Source organism: Paralichthys olivaceus, chromosome 12, assembly GCF_024713975.1.
Source record: "Paralichthys olivaceus isolate ysfri-2021 chromosome 12, ASM2471397v2, whole genome shotgun sequence".
Taxonomy (NCBI): domain Eukaryota; kingdom Metazoa; phylum Chordata; class Actinopteri; order Pleuronectiformes; family Paralichthyidae; genus Paralichthys; species Paralichthys olivaceus.
The window spans coordinates 15,051,991-15,069,880 of NC_091104.1; the positions used below are offsets into that span (position 1 = coordinate 15,051,991).

The 17,890-nt window shown below is 43.2% G+C and overlaps 2 protein-coding genes across 3 annotated transcripts; one reads left to right on the forward strand and one right to left on the reverse strand.

Annotated features, from left to right (window-relative positions):
* The first annotated feature begins 47 nt into the window (after positions 1-47).
* Positions 48-2,031, forward strand: LOC109628180 (transmembrane protein 179). The gene is made up of 4 exons (XM_020085158.2): positions 48-429; positions 844-981; positions 1,182-1,260; positions 1,354-2,031. The coding sequence occupies exons 1-4, from the start codon at positions 128-130 to the stop codon at positions 1,525-1,527; spliced, it is 693 nt and encodes a 230-aa protein (XP_019940717.2). The 5' UTR covers positions 48-127; the 3' UTR covers positions 1,528-2,031.
* A 464-nt stretch (positions 2,032-2,495) lies between these two features.
* On the reverse strand, positions 2,496-17,437 carry c12h14orf180 (chromosome 12 C14orf180 homolog). 2 transcript variants are annotated; one of them, XM_020085155.2, is made up of 10 exons: positions 16,967-17,437; positions 16,232-16,262; positions 11,880-11,966; positions 10,414-10,534; positions 8,573-8,603; positions 8,359-8,467; positions 5,691-5,854; positions 5,446-5,578; positions 4,655-4,681; positions 2,496-4,290 (listed from the first exon to the last, which is right to left on the reverse strand). In XM_020085155.2, the coding sequence occupies exons 1-10, from the start codon at positions 17,117-17,119 to the stop codon at positions 4,085-4,087; spliced, it is 1,062 nt and encodes a 353-aa protein (XP_019940714.1). In that variant the 5' UTR covers positions 17,120-17,437; the 3' UTR covers positions 2,496-4,084. The 2 variants fall into 2 exon arrangements, with proteins under 2 accessions (XP_019940714.1, XP_069391824.1); XM_069535723.1 differs by lacking the exon at positions 4,655-4,681.
* Positions 17,438-17,890: the final 453 nt, after the last annotated feature.

Genomic DNA, 17,890 nt, shown 5'->3' on the forward strand with positions numbered 1-17,890 from the left:
GCCCTGAAGGCCTCATCCTGCTCATTAGTCTCCTCCGCGCATCTCCGCCTCCACTGCGCAGGCGCACATCCTCCAGGACGCAGAGAGAGAGAGAGCTCATCCACAGAGAACAGACAGAGGGGGCAAGATGGCCCTCGATAATCTCATCTTCGCCCAGTGCATCCTCTATTTCTTAGCCTTCGTGTTCGGCTTCATCGCCGTGGTGCCTCTGTCGGAGAACACGGAGGACTTCGGCGGGAGGTGCCTGCTGTTCACGCGGGGGATGTGGCAGAACGAGAACATCACGGTGTCGAAGCAGCGCTTCATCGTGGAGGAGTGGGGTCCCGAGTCCTCCTGCAGCTTCATCACTTTCGTCGGGATCGCGTCCCTCATCCTGTCCGCGGTGCAGGCGTGGAGGCTGCTCTTCTTCCTGTGCAAAGGACACGACGAGTGAGTCACACCTCTCACATGTCCGCTCCATCATGAGGCTCCATGTATGACAGGCTGCAGCACTCAGGTCCAATGCTAATGTGCCTTTTCTGTGCGTCTCTCACGCCCTTGAGTGCGCACTATTCTTATTATTACACAATGCATGTGCTGCATTATAGGCTGTGAGCAGGAAGGACCCAGAGAGAAAACCCTGCTCAAAAAATGACCAGTCATAGTCCTCATGCTTAAAGATGGAGGAATCACTCACGTGCTGCCATGAAAAAATCTAAATCACATCATGTGGTGTTGGTGACATCAGCACTGAGTCCTGCTGTGTGATAGTCTGGACCGTGTTTCAGGTTTACATGTTACAAAAAATGATGGTTTCAGTGCTGCAGCAGAGATTAGACAGTTTCTTTCCTTCTTTGCACGCAGCTCCATCTTCAACGCCTTCCTCAACCTGCTGATCAGCTCCCTGGTGGTGTTCACAGTCTTCCTGTCCAGCACCATCGTCAGCGTGGGCTTCAACCTGTGGTGCGACTCCATCACTGAGGGGGGGACCATGCCCAGCAGGTGAGAGAGCAGCACACCAACCTCAACATTTAATTTCATCACCAAGGGTGGGACAAAATATAGATACGGCAATATATCGTCGTCCTGACTCGTGAGATACTATTATTGATATGCTGGTGCCAAATATATAGTTTGGACATGTCTTTATCCTGTGATTTCCACTGTGCTGTGGTTCTTATTGTGCATCTCTTGTCTTTTAGCTGCGAGGACCTGCAGGACACTGATCTAGAACTTGGCCTGAACAACTCTGCTTTTTATGACCAGTTTGCTATAGCTCAGGTAGTTAACTTTTTTATACACAGCATCATCCAGACAGAGTAGCAAAAAAGCCAGAATCTCTCATACTGTATTTTTGACTTCTCTCTCTTTTAGTTTGGCCTGTGGGCTGCCTGGCTCACCTGGCTGGGCATCGCAGTGATGGCGTTCCTCAAGGTCTACCACAACTACAGACAAGAGGACCTGCTCGACAGCCTGATCCACGAGAAGGACTTGCTGCTCGGTCGCTCTGCGCGCCACAGCTCCGACCTCAAGACCGGCCTCATCTAGAAAAAAAAAAAAGCCAGATGATGTGCAGACACAGTTATTCACACCAAACCGTATATCATCATCCTCCACCTGCCACAAGAAACACCGATGTTTGCCTGTGTAGACAATCAAAATCTATTGGCTTGTGCTCCCATTGACCATGGATTGAATGAAACAGCAGGTTTTAGCTTTGTTCTACAGAGATGATAGATTCCCCCTCAGAAATCTACCAGTGATTGCTAATCCTCAAAGTGTCCTGCTATATTCTACCACTGTGTGCACACACAACTATAGCCTTTGATAGTATTAAAACCATCCAGTGGAAATGTACACCCACTTTTTCTCAACTCATGACTTTCTATTTAGCAGCAGAGTATTAATGGCTTTGGACGGATCGGCCGATGGATCACGTTGTCTCGACAACTTCTGCATGGACGTAACGCATGATCATTTCATAGGGTGGTTTTTAGATGTAAAGAATTGTCCTTTTGTTTTATACGCCAAATAAATGTGTTCCTATCTAGACATTTTTTTCTCTGCTAGGATGAAGTGAGAGGTCTTTGCATGCTGCAGCAAAGTCAAATGGTGTGTGCTTTTTGCAGTGTATTCACAACAGTTACATAAGGGTGTTTTTATAAAAAACCGACAAACTGTAGTTCAGGACTGTCATGTATCAGCCAGCAGGTTCCAAAAAACGCTTCAAGCTATTTATGTGAGATTAAAAAAAGATCCGATCTTGTGCCACATTGTAACTCAGGCTTCTCCCTTATACTTTATAGGCTACATACCAATATTCTGCTTTCCTGTGAATAGATGCACAAATGTACCTGCATGCATCTCTCTCCCCGTTCCATATCATGCATCACACGTGTTACACACTCACCTCAGCTCCTCGGGGGATGTGTGTGTACGCTCTGGGTTTCAGTGCATGTACGTGAGAGAGGCTGCGTCTTCCTCAGAGGATACAGTGAAGAAAGCAAGTCAGCTGCTTGACTTTGATAGGCAATGACAGTTTATTCAAAACAATTGAAATCATAAAAACAGTGGGAACTGAGAAAACCCTCCAGAAAAAGGCACTTCTTTCAAAGTGTAACCGTAAATGTTTGGACAGTGGTGAAATGCAGCCTCTAAGCTCAATGTGCACATACAGGACATGAGTTCACTGGGTATTGTTTTTATTGCTAATGACAGTTTAGTTTTGACAGTACAGAGTTGAGAGTATTTCTTTTTTCTCCACAGGCGTCGTTCACCTCATGCTGCTCTGATGCTCTAATGTGAGATCTTACAAATCACTTTCCCTCTGAGTTCCCTGAAACCTGTTATATAGGTTTTATATATATATATATATATATATATATGTATATATATGTATATATATATATACACATACATATATATATATATAAAGAAGAATGTTATACTGGAAACTATTTGATGTGTGTTATTGCTCATAATGAGAGGTGTGTCCCCTATAATCCATTTGTGTGGTGATCTGTCTGTTTTAAATACTTGATTGCATCAAGATTCTGTTATGTTTCCATTTGGCCTGAAAAACTAATGGATTTAGATACAAGGAGTGAATCCTTGATTTTTTTTACACTTGTCCGAAGCTTGATGAGGATTTGACATCATGATCGAAACCTGAATTTTGTTGTTTTCCTTTTAAATAGAAATGCAACAGGTAAAAAAAAGTTTTAAAAAATCCTAAATAATAATTGAACGTTGGATATTTGCGTAGATGCAGATATACAGTATAGAAGAATAAATAACATTTCGGGAAAAGGATATCCTGTGGGATTCAAGCGGTTATAAAGAGAAGCATGATCACAAGCATTAGCATTCATTCTGTTAGAGTATATTCTCTTGGATGATAAGATAATATTGTGCTTCCTCAGTGGAAGGAGGAACCAGCCGACATTCACCCACACAGACGATATAATGCCTGTAAAGAAAGAGGAGTTTGTCATCTGTTAGTCATTCAACCTGTGAAGTGATGCAGCCCTGTGTTTTCTTGCTCACGGATCATTGTTAGCACGTCTGCGCCTCTGTCCTTCTCCTCATGTGCGCCGTGCCAATCAAAGCTGTTTTCAAACATCTTTAACATTCATTTATGTGCAAATACAAGGCTGAATACTGTGATAGACCTTAGTATACTGAGCCATATATACACATTCACTTCTGTGTCATATCTGATATACACAAATCATGTACGGTAACAAAATAAATATTTGCATTCCATGGGGACATTCACTCACATACAATATGACATGAACTGAAGAATCACGTGTGGGGTGATTTAGTGAGCGTTATATGCGAGCATCAACATTGCAGATGTGCAAAACGTCCTTACAATTTAAATAAGGATTTAATACGTATATACATAAAGACATGGAAGCTACATATTTCTGGGATCATATGTTTTTCCCTTTTTCACCATGAGGGTGGTTGGACACGGCAGATGGTGCACGGAGCCTTTCCAAACGGCTGAGGTGTTTGTCTTTAAAGATAAAAAGGAAAAGAAGAGGGGAATGAAAAAAATGAAACAAGGCTCCATGTCTCCACCTGTGGTCAGTCTCAGTCACTGCATGGTCAGCCATATCCAGCAGCCCCACAGCAGCTGCTTCATATGCAGCAGGTAGACAGCCAGAGCGGCCTCCAGCTCCTCGCACACTCGCTGTGGGCGCCGGCGGTCTGTGCAGTACATGGCCACACCCAGGAATGACATCAGCAGGAAGAGGCAAGTGAAGAGGGCGAGGTGGGGGCGGGACGGCGTCGTCTCATAGGCTGCGTACGGAGAAACAGATTTTAACAGTTTCGATTGGTACATGAGGACTGGAATGATCACATGCTCAGATCTTTACTGTCAAGACCTTGGAAGAGACTGGTTTGTGATTTAATGTGACGGCACATCTAGAGTGTAGAGAAGACAAAGCTGTGCTTTCTGTGTCCCACACATTATAAAGTGGGTTATAATAAACTCCAGTTGGCATGGCAGTGAAAACAGTGAACAACACAATTTAAACCTCACCACTAAACTAAATTAATTTCCTTGCTGCTTAATTAAATCCAGCATTAAAAAGTGCAGTGTTGTTTCAGCTCCCTCATGCAAATGCACCCAGTGGCTCTGCACACTTCCAGATAGACTTACCACCTAACCAGTCACAGCGAGGGATGTCTGCGGAGCCGACAGAAAACAGGCCAGTCAGTCAACAAGAGGCGACCTCTGTGATGTACAGCAGCTACAAACCAGCTGCTGGGCCCTCATACACTGCGCTATCTCTCTGCAGCAGACTTCATGGGGCCTCATTTGCATGCATAATTAATCAGGAAGAGTGAATCACTTGCTCATGTTTGGACGTCTCTTGGCTTTACATTATTTTTAAATAGTGCAGAATCCCCCAGAGGGAAACAGTTTACGATGCTACGCAGGGATGTTTTGATGCCTTTCAGTTCTCCCTCCTTTCTGCTGAGTAGGTATACAACACTGTTACATGTGGGTTGAGGGCACTACTTAAAATGGGATGGTACTAATTTTGTGAAATGAATGGCTTCATAGTGTTGCAATGTCAGTGCATTCTCTTTTACATGTCCCTGTAAATGTAGAGCTGCAGACAGGCTGCAGAAAATCCATCCATCACCTTTACTGCTTATCCTTAGAGGATCACAGGGAGAGCTGGAGCCAATCCCAGCTGTGATGGGTGAGAGGTGGGGCACACCCTGGACACGTTGCTAGTATCACAACATACAGAGACACATTTTGATTTCCAGTGAACATAACCTGTCTGTGGACTGTGGGAGGGACAGTGCAAACCAAGGTATGCACAATGTGGATGATATCCAGTGTGGGGGAGGTGCTGCAGCACCTGAGGGCAGTGCAACTTCTCTGGTTGTACAAACATGTCTGACAGACTCTGAGCAGCTGCAACTTAATGTTCTCACCATGTACCGTGGTCTCTGGCTCTCGGAATCGAACCCTCCGCTCGCCTTTCCGCCTGTGGTTCAGCTCCGCATCTGACCCATAGTTGGGACTTGGCCTCTTTAGAATGGAGGTGGGGACTTTGCCATTGGCTACCTGCATTAGATAAAAGTCAGGAAAAGAAATACTCATCACAAGCTCCAGAGAAACAGTTAAGGGCAGCAACACACAGCTGAGACACAGAGAGAGAAGCCTGCAGACGCTTTACCTTAGGTTTCGGTGTGTCCTCCTGTTGGTGGCGGCTGTCCTTTCTGTGTCGGACCTCTGAGTGTTTCTCCCGGTGGGAGTGAGGAAGACAGTTGACAGTGTCTCTGATGGACTCTGCAGCAGCAAAGCGTTTGGACAGTGCAGACACACACTGACCCAGGGAGTCTAGAAAGAGAACCATGACCACACGGTACATGAGTGGTTATCTAGCGCTGTCTCACAATGGAGTTTACACGAGGCGAAGTTAAATATTCAAAGTGAAACATGCAAATGTGACAGAGAGAAGACACCAGTGTTGACTCTGTCGGCTCCAGGTAGAACTAGGTTTAAGTTACAAACACTGATACGAGGAAAGTCGGAGAAACTCTTTTATCCTCAATCTCTTTGCACTAAAAGCTGGAGATATTTACCAGATTTACATATTGAATTGATTTCATCACACATCTGAAAATACAGTCGATGCACCATCCCGCATTTAAAAAAAGGAAAAAGACTCAGCCTTGTTGCTGGTTCATTTCTTTTGTCTGAATGTTTCTCCTCTCAAACTGAATGTAAATGTATTATGTCTGAATGATCAATGATTTAATCAGTTGATAAGTGAATCTGCTACTGTTTTGAATCATTCACAACTATAGTGGTCTAAGGTTGATTAAAAGAAAGAGTCACATAGCAAAAATGTGGGGTAAGTATTTTTATTTAAAAAAAAAAAAAATCTTTATAAAAGACAAGACTTTAACAGTAGGAGCACCCCAGATGATTAGGGGGACGAGGGCGAAAAAGGACAGAGGGTGATGTCTTTTTGTTGACGGGAGAGAAGTCTGAAATTTTTGATTGAGGAAGGACAAATCTTTTTAACATTTTATCATAGTCTTTTTCTTCCACACAGAGCTGCTCCTTGTTGCTGGTTATTTATTGCTATAATTCCTTATGAGACAGATTCTGTGAATGTTATTCTATGTATTATGTTTAAAAACTTTCAATTTACAAATGTTCTTTCCACATCAGGGCAGCAATATGTAATTATTTCAAACATTCAAAAAAGAACTGGATTTTGAACATAGTGTGAAGAAACAGTATTTACTGATGTTTGCATTCTAACCAGCGAGCCCGCACCTGTCTTGTAAAACCAGTTTGTAAATCAAGAGGCAGTAGTGAGTCACTGAAGCGTTCAGGTCTACGTCCAGCATGAGAGGAGAAGTAGCTGTGAGTAAACTATGAACATGTGTTGCAGCCATCCACCTTTACTCTAAACACATCTTCCCTGTCTCTGCGTGGGCTTGAAATCGTCGTCAGCGTCAGTCTAACATTAACTGAAGATAACAACCAGCTTCATAATCAGATAACAATGCAAACCTATGAGGAAAACATTGTTACCTAATCCATGCAAGTTTGTCAACCTGTCAACAGTTGTGATTGGCCAGTGAGCCAAGTCCCCAAACATGAACATGGTGCACTGTCATGGACACCCTCAATGACACGCACAGAGATGATGGCCCACAGATGCAGAGGCCCACTGGCAATGAACGTGGGGAGAAGAGACCAAAGACTGCAATTCCTTGTTTCACCTGTACTTTCTAGTAATATGCTGCCCCCCATTTGTTTGGATCTGACAGTGCCAGTTATTATATGCTGCCTCTTGGTGTTTTAATGATGGTGTTAAAATTTTTAAATGTAAGCAATACATTTTAATGGACTTCCGTGTCTAAAAAAGTGAACCATGATGTTCAGCTGCTAAAATAAGTACTACGTTTCAGAATATCTCAAAATATTCCCACACACTGCTACATAACGTAGAGTCTAAGTACATCTGATTAAGTGTAATTCAAACACAAATAGTTTGGCAGCAGATGGAGGCTGACTGACTCAGTGAGAGGAATCTGGGTAAAACAGCTGTAAGCACTTCTCACTTAAAGCATTGCGCTGTGGGTCAAAGAGGATTTCTCTGTGTACAATACAAAGCAAAAGGTCACGAGAAGTGTGCACGTGTGGACTGATGTGCAGCAACAACTATAACCGCTCTCTGACCCCCACACATGTTCACCCTCCGAGGTGGAAAAACAAGGAATAACAGTAAATCTGTGTCTGTGTGTGCTGAATGCAGTTGTCTTCATGCAGCTGGTTGTGTTCAGCTCCACTGACTCTGAAAGCTGACTCAACAACAAGGCTGGTTTCTTCATACTGCTGGGTTTTTTGTATTTTACAGCAGTGTTCACAAAAATGCAGAAAGTTCAGAGTCAGTGTTGCTCTCTCTTAATGCAAGCCCAGCAAACACACGTACTGTACAACAGCACCGTGCCCTCAAACTGTCACACTTCTTTTTGTTGCTCTGCATAAAACCACTCGTGTCCCCAATAAAAGCAAGTTTTGATTAATTTAACAATGTAATGGGTTGAGGTTTAGAGGCTAATGGAAGTATCTAGTACGTTAATGGTCTTGACATTAACAGCACTGTTCAGGTATTGTCATGCCTCACATGTGTCAGACTGAGCGTTTAACAGTGTTAAATGGCTGAGAAAGGCGTCCTCAGCTATTGTTTTCTGACTCATGCAGCCATGTTTGTTTTTCACTGTCTATTAGTCTGCCTGCGGTCGTCCCCCTCATGTCGCAACATTGCTCCAGAATGATAGTGGTGTTTGCTGTTCCAACCTCTGTCCCCACTGAGTGTTTACCTGAATATTCAGTCTTGCCAATCTCAGCATAGACGGTGGCCATAAGCTCCAGGCTCCTGGCTGTGATTGGGTGGTCATTACCAAAGGCCCTCTGGTGGATCTTTGTAGCCTGAAAGATTCAGACGGATTTCGAGTTTACATTTGAGCAACATAAATTATTGTATTTGTTCTAAAATCGGAATCGGAAGCAAAGAGAATGAAGAAGCGTACGCACCTTACCGCTGTATTCCAGAGCGAGGTGAGGTCTGAAAGGAAAAACAATAGGAGATAGCACCATTAAACAACTGCACTACCACTTCTTTTTCTGTGGAGGTGGAGTAAAATCATGTGCAGTCTTTAAAACAATCATGTGCAGTCTTCAGATGACTCTGGATTATCAGATGGATTATATCTGCACATTCTTCTTCCATCTGAAAACATAAATACATTAACTATTTTCCAAAGACGATAACAACGCCTGATCTTAATCGAGTGCAGTGGCTCGGTGCTGCATTACAAGGTGAGTGTATCTGTTTCATTGTTTTGAATGCAGCAGCATGACGAATCTAAACATGTGTGTGCTGTGATTGGACAGAGCGCAGGGCTCCAGGCAGCCGGCGCCTTACGGAGGAACTTAAACCTTTTATTTCTGCCAGCGCTGGCTGCCCCTGTCTTCTGTCCAGGGTGAATTACAGAAGGCATGGGGCTTACAGGTTGGTTTACCAACTCGTGCCCTTCCACCACTCCTCTGCTTAGCGCTAAACTAGGTTAACATGATGTGTCTCATTGAGAGTTTGCCAGCTGTTCTCCTCATATCTGCACCGGAAAGCCAGCCAAGGACATTCATCACCCTCACACCCTCACGTGTGCCTGTAGATGTAGAGCAAGCTCTGTTTAGTGTGACAGATGTCAGCTTCGCTGTTCCAAACCCACACTTCCCTTTCAATTAGTAATGGCCAGGTGTCAGTTTGCTCTGCTTTAGGTCTTTCTCAGGGGATATCTGATCAGCAAAGACAGAAAAGCTCTTCGCTGGCTCAAACAACTTCCTGCGACTGAAAAACTATCCAGAAAGTTTCAGGAAGTATTACTACTTCCTGTTGGAAGGAAATAAAAACCAGGGCTGGAGATTATGGTGGAGGGAGGGATTTAAGACCATTCTTCTAGTTTGTGTTTTCTTTCATCACTGGGTAAATTTCTCTAATCTACAACAAGAAATCAAAGAGCAGAATCCTATTTCAAACCATCTCATCTAAGTTTAATTACTGCTTACTCTGTGCATTAATGAAGGCCTCTCTAGAGCAAACCTCCTGCCCTCTGTCACCCTGGCAGTCAGGTTAAATGACCTATTCTCAACAGTTGACAACAGGGGCACAGAAAATTGGTGCAAGCTATGGCCTAACAAAGTACCCCTGCAACAGGAGACACCAGATCCTGTTAAGGTGTTCCTCCTGTAACACTCACGTTGAGTGCGGTGTCTCTTTTCTCTACATCTACAGGGAAATTCAACTCTGGCTAAAAATACTTGGAGCTTGAATTTATCTCGCTCAGAAAATTTCCACTCCAGAAAGACGAATGTGTGGACATGCAGGTGTAAACGCTCACATTGTTTTTAGCCTGTAACCAAAATGTCCCATCTGTGACAGAGGAAGTGCAATGTTGACTTGTACTGAAATTGACTTGCACTCATGAAATGTTAATAAAAGCAAATATATACATAGTTTAACTGTCTTACAATTTTAACCAAGTAAGAATCTGTAAAATATTTATTTAAAATTAATTTCTGTCTGATATGTTTACTTTATTTAACATTATCTGTCATATCACACTGAGCTGCTTACGTAATAAAACTGATAACAACCAATATACTGTTTGCTTAGTTACACCTGAATCTGCACCATATTTACTTAAGCTCTATGAAATGATAAAAGGCCAAAAGCAACCACTCACATATATGATGTGAAATAATACATACTGTATTTTAACCCTATATAAATTGGCAAAAGTAACCTTAAACCTACTCATAATGAGCCTACAGAAGATATAACAAACATTACAGCAGGACACAGTTTTACCTACTGTTTGCTCATGATGCAGAGCTGAGCCAGCCGCTCGAGGTGCTGAGCCTGGGAGGCCTGCTCCGACAGCTCCTCTGGGGACGTCCATCCTGCAGAGCCCAGCGTAGCCTCCTCCTGAGGCCCTGTTATACACACACAGGGCATGGAATCACAGTCAGTAACCACTCAAGTCTTGCTATCTATCCCTCTCTCCTCACTATTATTTCCTCTCTGCTACTGCACGGTGTTTGAAAAAAAAAAAAAGCCAGAGTATGTGGCACAGCCTGTCGGTGCACTGCTGCAGACTTTAAGCCTGAGCAGCAGAGTGGAGCCGACTGAGGACGGGAACTGAGAGAGCAGAGATAAGGGCAGGAGAGAGCAGATAAGTGAGTCAAACAACACACTCGCCACGCCCACTGGAACACTGAGACACACACACGTATGCACATGGTGACACACCACAAACATACAGTCTGTACTGGACACACCAAGCACACAATGATGGAGGAGGAAATGGGTTGGGATTGCAATTCGTGCAAAGAGAGAAGGCAAATAAATCATGGGAAATGGTAAAGACTTTTGTTTGCATTCTAAGAACCACAGAATGACAATCACAACAGCTGTCAGTGGGGACCAACAGGAGGAGGATGTATTTGAGAATACACTGGGGGAGAGAAAGGAAGCTTGTAAAGTGCAGCTCCAGCGCCAGCTCTGCCCCTGGAGGGGTCCAGCATTCAATCTGAGTGAGTGCTGAATCAGGGGCCTCAGTATTCTATGGCGACACATGGCTCCTAATGAGATAGTGTAAAGTGCGGCCATTTGTCTTCCACTACGCCCGTCTCCGACCTCCGCTGTGCCCACGCTACGCTGCACTGCTGCCTCAGCAGCAGACACAGAGGAAGAGGTAGACGTCTGGAGCGGCGGCAGTAGCAGGTGATGAATGAGCGGCCTTGCGGTGAATGCTCATTTAAAGCTCCACCAGGTTTATCGTAAACAAAGATGGAACGGGATGAAATGAGACTTCATTTCATATCCGCTTAATAAGTTAATAGTAACAGATTTGGGAGGAGTTACAGAAAAACAGTGAGTGTATTATTTGCTGGTTAGTCTGTAGCAGGTTACAAGTGACTCTGGAAAGCTGCCAAATACAAACAGAGTGTGAACAGCTTCACTAACAGTCTCAAAATCTAAAATGAAATGAGATTCAACAGATTTACATACCTTTCAGAGGAATATCATAAGAAAATATTAATAATCAATTTGAATATTAATAATGTCCTCATGATTTCCCATTAATTTCTTCAAAGTTTCCTAAGAGATTAAGTTCTATTTGTATAATCACGGTTGTCTAGGAAGCTTCCTAGAAAATGAAAGGAAGATAAACATGCACCCTCAAAGAAGATGATTTATTAGAAGCTGAACAATATACATACCCGTTAATATTTACAAAAGTATATTCATCAGTAACATAATGTCAGAAGTACTTGCCTGTGCTGCCCTGAAGAGCTGTGAGCTCGATCAGTGCCACCTCATAGAACATTTTTTCAGCCTGGATGAACTGGAGGGCCTTCCCATCTGTTTATATGGGTGAAGGATGGGTCTCAGTTGTCAATGGGATTAGTCAGTTGTTGATGTTAAAAACAGCCTTGTTGCCCAACTCGAACGCAGCCTTTTTATTTTTTATTTCCATCCCTCTGAGGATGACCCTTTTGGGGGCAAGCGGAGAGCGCGGTAACCCAAAGCAGATTGTTGAGGTTTGATTTAGGAAACACAGATTTCACAGGCGGCTAACTCCATTGTTTTTGTGCTGTTATCTGCTGTTTTTTGTAACTTTATGTTTGCTGAAACTCAAAATACAGTTGTAACTGATTATATTTCGTATCTCTGTCTTTTTTTCCATGCTTTGTCCAGCCTCGTTCTGATTTATGTGAATACCAGTTTTTTTTTTGTTTCCATTCAAAGACTCTATTTAAAACCACCTAAAAATAGAGCCTGTTCACTTAGTCAAAAGCATTTCTATCATGTTGTGTCCGTGCCGCGGTAAAATGACACCATTGATGCTTGTCAGGTGAATTTAAAGACCAATGGGACGAGGAATGCTTAAAATAAACACAGCCCTGCCTAAGTAAATGTCCTACTTAACACCAGAGCTCTCATCTGTAAAGCAACATTTGTTCCATTCGAGCTACTTCACTTTCGATGACCATACTTGCCAATTATACTTCAATATATTTACAGTATTAAACTGAGGTTGTAAAGATGGGCAGTAGTTTTCCACTCTCCACAGGAGAACAGTTAATCTTGGAGATGAAAACCGAAACAGCTGGTTTCCTTCATTGTGTCACCAGGAGAATAATGTCAGCTCTCCACACTACTGAACAAACCGAAACTAAGGCAAACTACACATCCACTGAGTAAACTAAGACACTGTTAGCATTAAAACTGTAAACACAATGTGGTCCAAAAAGACAGCTTTCATACAGAAATATTAAAGATAGAACAATATAAGAAGCAAATACATACATGGTCCTGATCCGCACCAAAATTGATTGAGTTCTTTATCGACACATACTATAGCCTTCCACCAAGTTTCATGAACATCTCTTAAATTGGTTTTGTGTAATCTTGCTTGCAAACAAACAAATATACAAACCAACAAACCAATGGACACAGGGGGAAACCATTAGCTCCTTGGCGGAAGTAATAATGTTAATGGTGAGTAGACACCAGAAAAGATGGTGGATGCTAAAGGATGGATGTTGAAAGTAGATGTACATGTGAATAATTCAGTGTACAGTGCATTAAGAGATGTCAGAGCAGCCCATCATGAAAACCCAGCTTTTTTAATAACATGAAACTCCCTGGGATTTACATCATTATTGCGCACAATAGCACAAATGTGGTTTTGATGTTTTGAATGAATCCTGAGAGAAATTAAAGGATGATTAGAAATGCATTATTCCCGGTGTCGCAGTTCCAGGGAGTCACCTGCCGGCCTGAAATAAGATGAGTATGAGTGTGAGCACATGGGAGCGAGGATTAGGAACAGTCTTCATCAAAGGTCAGAGCCCTCCTTCTGCCGGCTATTCTTAGCCTGGCAGGACCACAACAATGCCACAACAGGAACCTCACGCAATCCTCTCCAGGGACCAGGCTGACCTCACATACACACAAATACACACACACACACAGCATTGAATTGTAATCGGACTGCACTTCAAACCTCGACAGGAACTTACACAGGCACCTTCAAAATGCACATCTGATCTGCTGTATAACCTCACCGAGTTCACTGTCTCAGTCTTCTCTAGAGGAACTGGGTTTTCCTGTAGTATTTCATCACCTCCGCCAAGGAGGCTATTTTTGTGTTTGAAGATGACACAAAAACAACTGGATGGATTTCCATTAAAGTTGGTGGAAAGATGGGACACAGGCCAAGAAGAAAGAACTCATAAACTTTTTGTTCTGAGCCTAATCAGAGGGTTGATCCAGGAATGTTTGTGGTACAGTTGCAGCTTAATACCCCTCACCTCACCCTCCCCTTGCAAACCTGTGAAGCCTTCAGTTGTCATTCAGGTGTTAAGTATGTCCAGTTTGGACTACAGTCAAAAACATGAAGGCCTCCGTTGAGAGGATCCGCTTCCAATGCAGATATAAAAGGGCTCCTTCTAGCATAAAGAAAACAACAATTTGTACAGTTTAGATGAAACACCAGTAAAAACATCACTAGGAGTATTTTATATTCAATTTCTGCCAATAGATCCTTTAAATGTGAGACAACTATATATGGTCTTATGACTATCTACTAGTTTCCAAGATGAATATTGACCTAAACATAGTAAATGTGCAGGTTATTATCGAGAATTCTCATTTATTTGAGACTGAAGTCAGTTTTTCCAGGTCAGTAGACTTTCCATGAAACATGTATCAGTAAACACTCAAAAGAGCTTTTGGCTTTGGACAGAGGTCACTTGTGCACAAGCTACCCGCTCTGATAACAGCACATCAAACCTTGAGCGGTCACGGTCACTATCAACTGCACATATTTGTCTGGATTAAAGCCAATGGAACATGATGGAATCAGGATTCTATGAATAGGATGATTCAGTTTTGTTTACTAATTGTGGCTTTGGTCAGACTGAGAGACGACATGTGAGGAGACACTGCAGAGAGTTGTTGTAAACATTCTTGTGAATTAGCTTAAGTTCCCACATCCTGCTTCCAGTTTGAGCATGACAACCCTTCACCCTCCTCTCTGAGGGACCATCTCAGAGATCACAACATCGCTGCTTTACAAAACTGAAGGAACTGCCGGAAACATTTCATGGGAAAGGTCCAAATCTTTTTAAACAACACAACAATCATTAACAGAAAACTAATTTTAATACTAAATAATGATGTTATTTGTTTATACACTATCTTCTCTTGTTTGTTTTCTGATTACATATGTTTTATGTCTTTTATATACTTCAATAAATAATATAACGTCATTATCACCTTTGGCAAGGAGGTTATGTTTTTGTTTGTTTGTTTGCAGGACTACGCAAAAACTACTGAGCAGATTACCATGAAACTTGGTGTAATGATGAGGTATGGGTCAAGTTTCATTTTGGTGCAATCTATTTTCTCTTTCTTTAACATTGTGAGAACATTTGGTTTTCCCAAATTGTTCTGCATTTCTCAAGAAATAATGCAGAGATCTATCTGGAAAAAAATCTGACAGATGAAATTTTGTGCAGACCTGGATAATGATCCAAATTTAAGTTAAGTAATTTAATAGAAGGGGTATTTCGCCTGTGTTGGTATTGTTTTTAACAGTTTAAATAAAAATTCTGGCTACATGGCATTTGTATCTGATGCAATACAGGATTACACAACAACTTCTGAATTTATTTCCATGAAAATTACATGAAACAGGCCGACCCAGAAATTCGAGAGAGACCGTTAGCCTTGGCAGAGGTATACGCTCTACTAAGTGCCATCCTAGTGTAAATATTTCTTCTTTGCTCCTCAAACATGAAACAGTGTAAGATGTGGTTACGTTCTCATGGCTGTAATCTAATACACTACAAGTACAGAACATAACATGGTAACTGTATCATACATAAAAACGCCACAGATGACCCAACATGACACCATTACTATTGATGATGTGATGTAATATTGGACTGTATGTCAAAAGATTTAACCCCCCGTCATGGTAGACGACCCTCTTAAGCAGCTACCGTTTCATTCTGGGACTCTGAAGGCTATTGGTGGAGCTCAGCTCAGCAAATTGACCTATTTTGGAAAACGGACAGTGAGGGGGGGGAAGAGCCTCGCCGAGGTAGATAACATGAGCTGGCAAGTTAAGTGTTGGAGTGTCTCAGTGACGGGGGAGAGGAGCCGTGGAGGTAATCTATCCTGAAACCTAACACCTCTCTATTACCTCTATGCTTTAGTTTATAGAGGCAGTGAATTGGCGATGCATGGGCTAGTCAGTGCAGATACAGGTTAATTAGTGCTCTCCCACTCTGTTGTGTGGAGATAAGAGCCTACAAATCCTCTTAAGAGACAGACACAACCTGAGCGACACACACAACGTGCGGCATTCTGGGACAAACCTGTTATTATGAACTTGCCCAAAGACATCCACTCATCCCTCTCGCCTTACACAGCTTCCCATAAAGGCTCTACATGCTCCATTGTGCTGGAATTTGCAACAGCCGCCTCCAATCACAATCCTTTACACATTCACCTCTCAGGAATAGAATGCTAGTTTTATAGTTAGCCGCTTGCTAACGCTTATGGGACAGTGGAAGTAAAAGTCAGCTGTGTGACAGCGAGCGGAGAAAGGATACAATTCTTTTCAGTGATGAAGAGCTCTGCAATCTGTGAAGCACAGAAAAACAGGGCATGGATGAGCATTAAATCATTAATTTACAACAAGATTCCTGTGTGTGTGTGTGTGTGTGTGTGTATGGATGATGTCATGGGCTGTCATAACAAGTAATTCAGCTCTCCTCACAGCCCCATCATTGTAGTCGACATCATACCAGGCATTCCACAGTTCTGGAGTAAAGGCCGTGTTTTGACATCACAGACGTTCCTTCACTAAACATAACGAAAACTGTAGATTTGTCTTTGCTGGATGGGCCTTGTAAAGTATCTCAGTGTGTAACCTGTGATACCAAAACACTAATGTCCGAGACCTCAGAAATAGCAAAACATAGCCCACACACACACACACACACACACACACACACACAAACACACACACAGTAGAACAGACAGTATGAAACACCTCATTTAGCAGCATGCACAGTCCTTCTGAGGCAGATATTATCGTATGTGTCAACACTGGGACACATGACGGACTGTGCTGTTAGATTTGACATTGGTGTTTGAGCTAAAGGTTGACTGCATCCTGTTTATGATGCTCGAAAGGAAAAGTGATGCAGATAAGCTGTGCAAACACGAGACAGCACATTTTGTAGACGGATGTAGTGAGGATGTACAGGGTTGTGTGTGTGTGTGTGTGTGTGTGTGTGTGTGTGTGTGTGTGTGTGTGTGCTCCCAGTCCTCATGTGGCTCACCTGGTGAAGGCAGTTGGGCAGAGAGGTGAAGGTCTGCACATGGGTCAGTCCCAGCAGGCAGCTGAGGAAGCAGTGGAGGGCGGCCTGGTACTCCCCCTGCTGCTGGAGCTGCTGTCCCAGCTCGAACAGGCCCTCCCTCCCCCTGTTCAGCATCCCCAGTCCCAGCCAGAGCCAGCACTGCCTCCCATCAGAGCTCCAGCAGCTGAGGACGAACGCTGCTCTTCACGCCACTCCACTGAAGGCACCACAGGTAGAAAGACACAGCCACACACCAAGTGAGAGGTGGAGAGAAAAAATGCATCGACACAGACAAAACAAAGGCTGCTGGAGGATCAGTGAGCAGCTTTCTCTCAGTCACGTCTGAGCACAGTAAGTCAAGGACAGGTGGTGAGGAGCCGGCTGAGGGAGCTCCGGAGACTCACACTGAAAAGATCCATTCCCCTCCCTCCTCCCAGGCTGCACCAGGAAAGGAGGACAGAGGAAGTCTGAGAGCATTTGCTGTTTGATTGGCAGAGCTCTGCACCAATCCCTGCTCTGCTCTCACACAGTAGCTCCGCCAGAGTGTGTGTAGCACATTGTGTCTCTCTCCAATCCTACAACAGGGAAACTGCAAGGATGTTTGTTTTGATGATGAAAAGCAAACAGTGTGCACATGTTCTGTATTTTATACATAAATATAATTTTCAGTGAAACTCAAATTTCATCCAGTGTTAAGCCAAAATGTCCCTGCTGCTGTGCATTCACCAAGCTGTGCATCATGTACAGTGCATCCACAGTCTGTGAGAGAATCATTTCAAGTCCTGCTGCCACATGATTTATAAATGAGGAGTGCATGAGAGCATCCAAACCGCGGCGAATGCTGCGTGAGCATGTTTTACATCACCACAGAGGAACCAGGCTTTTGTAAATTGTCTTAAAAGCAAA

What these genes read in the sequence shown, in the direction of transcription:
- LOC109628180 (XM_020085158.2), top strand. Translation starts at nt 128, where the DNA reads ATGGCCCTCGATAATCTCATCTTCGCCCAGTGCATCCTCTATTTCTTA. An exon ending in CTGTGCAAAGGACACGACGA is followed by an intron (nt 430 to 843) that starts GTGAGTCACACC and finishes CTTTGCACGCAG; the next exon opens with CTCCATCTTCAACGCCTTCC. An exon ending in GGGGGGACCATGCCCAGCAG is followed by an intron (nt 982 to 1,181) that starts GTGAGAGAGCAG and finishes CTTGTCTTTTAG; the next exon opens with CTGCGAGGACCTGCAGGACA.
- c12h14orf180 (XM_020085155.2), bottom strand. Translation starts at nt 17,119, where the DNA reads ATGCTGAACAGGGGGAGGGAGGGCCTGTTCGAGCTGGGACAGCAGCTC. An exon ending in TGCCCAACTGCCTTCACCAG is followed by an intron (nt 16,263 to 16,966) that starts GTGAGCCACATG and finishes TGTGCTTCACAG; the next exon opens with ATTGCAGAGCTCTTCATCAC. An exon ending in CTCTGCATCATGAGCAAACA is followed by an intron (nt 8,604 to 10,413) that starts GTAGGTAAAACT and finishes TTTTCCTTTCAG; the next exon opens with ACCTCACCTCGCTCTGGAAT.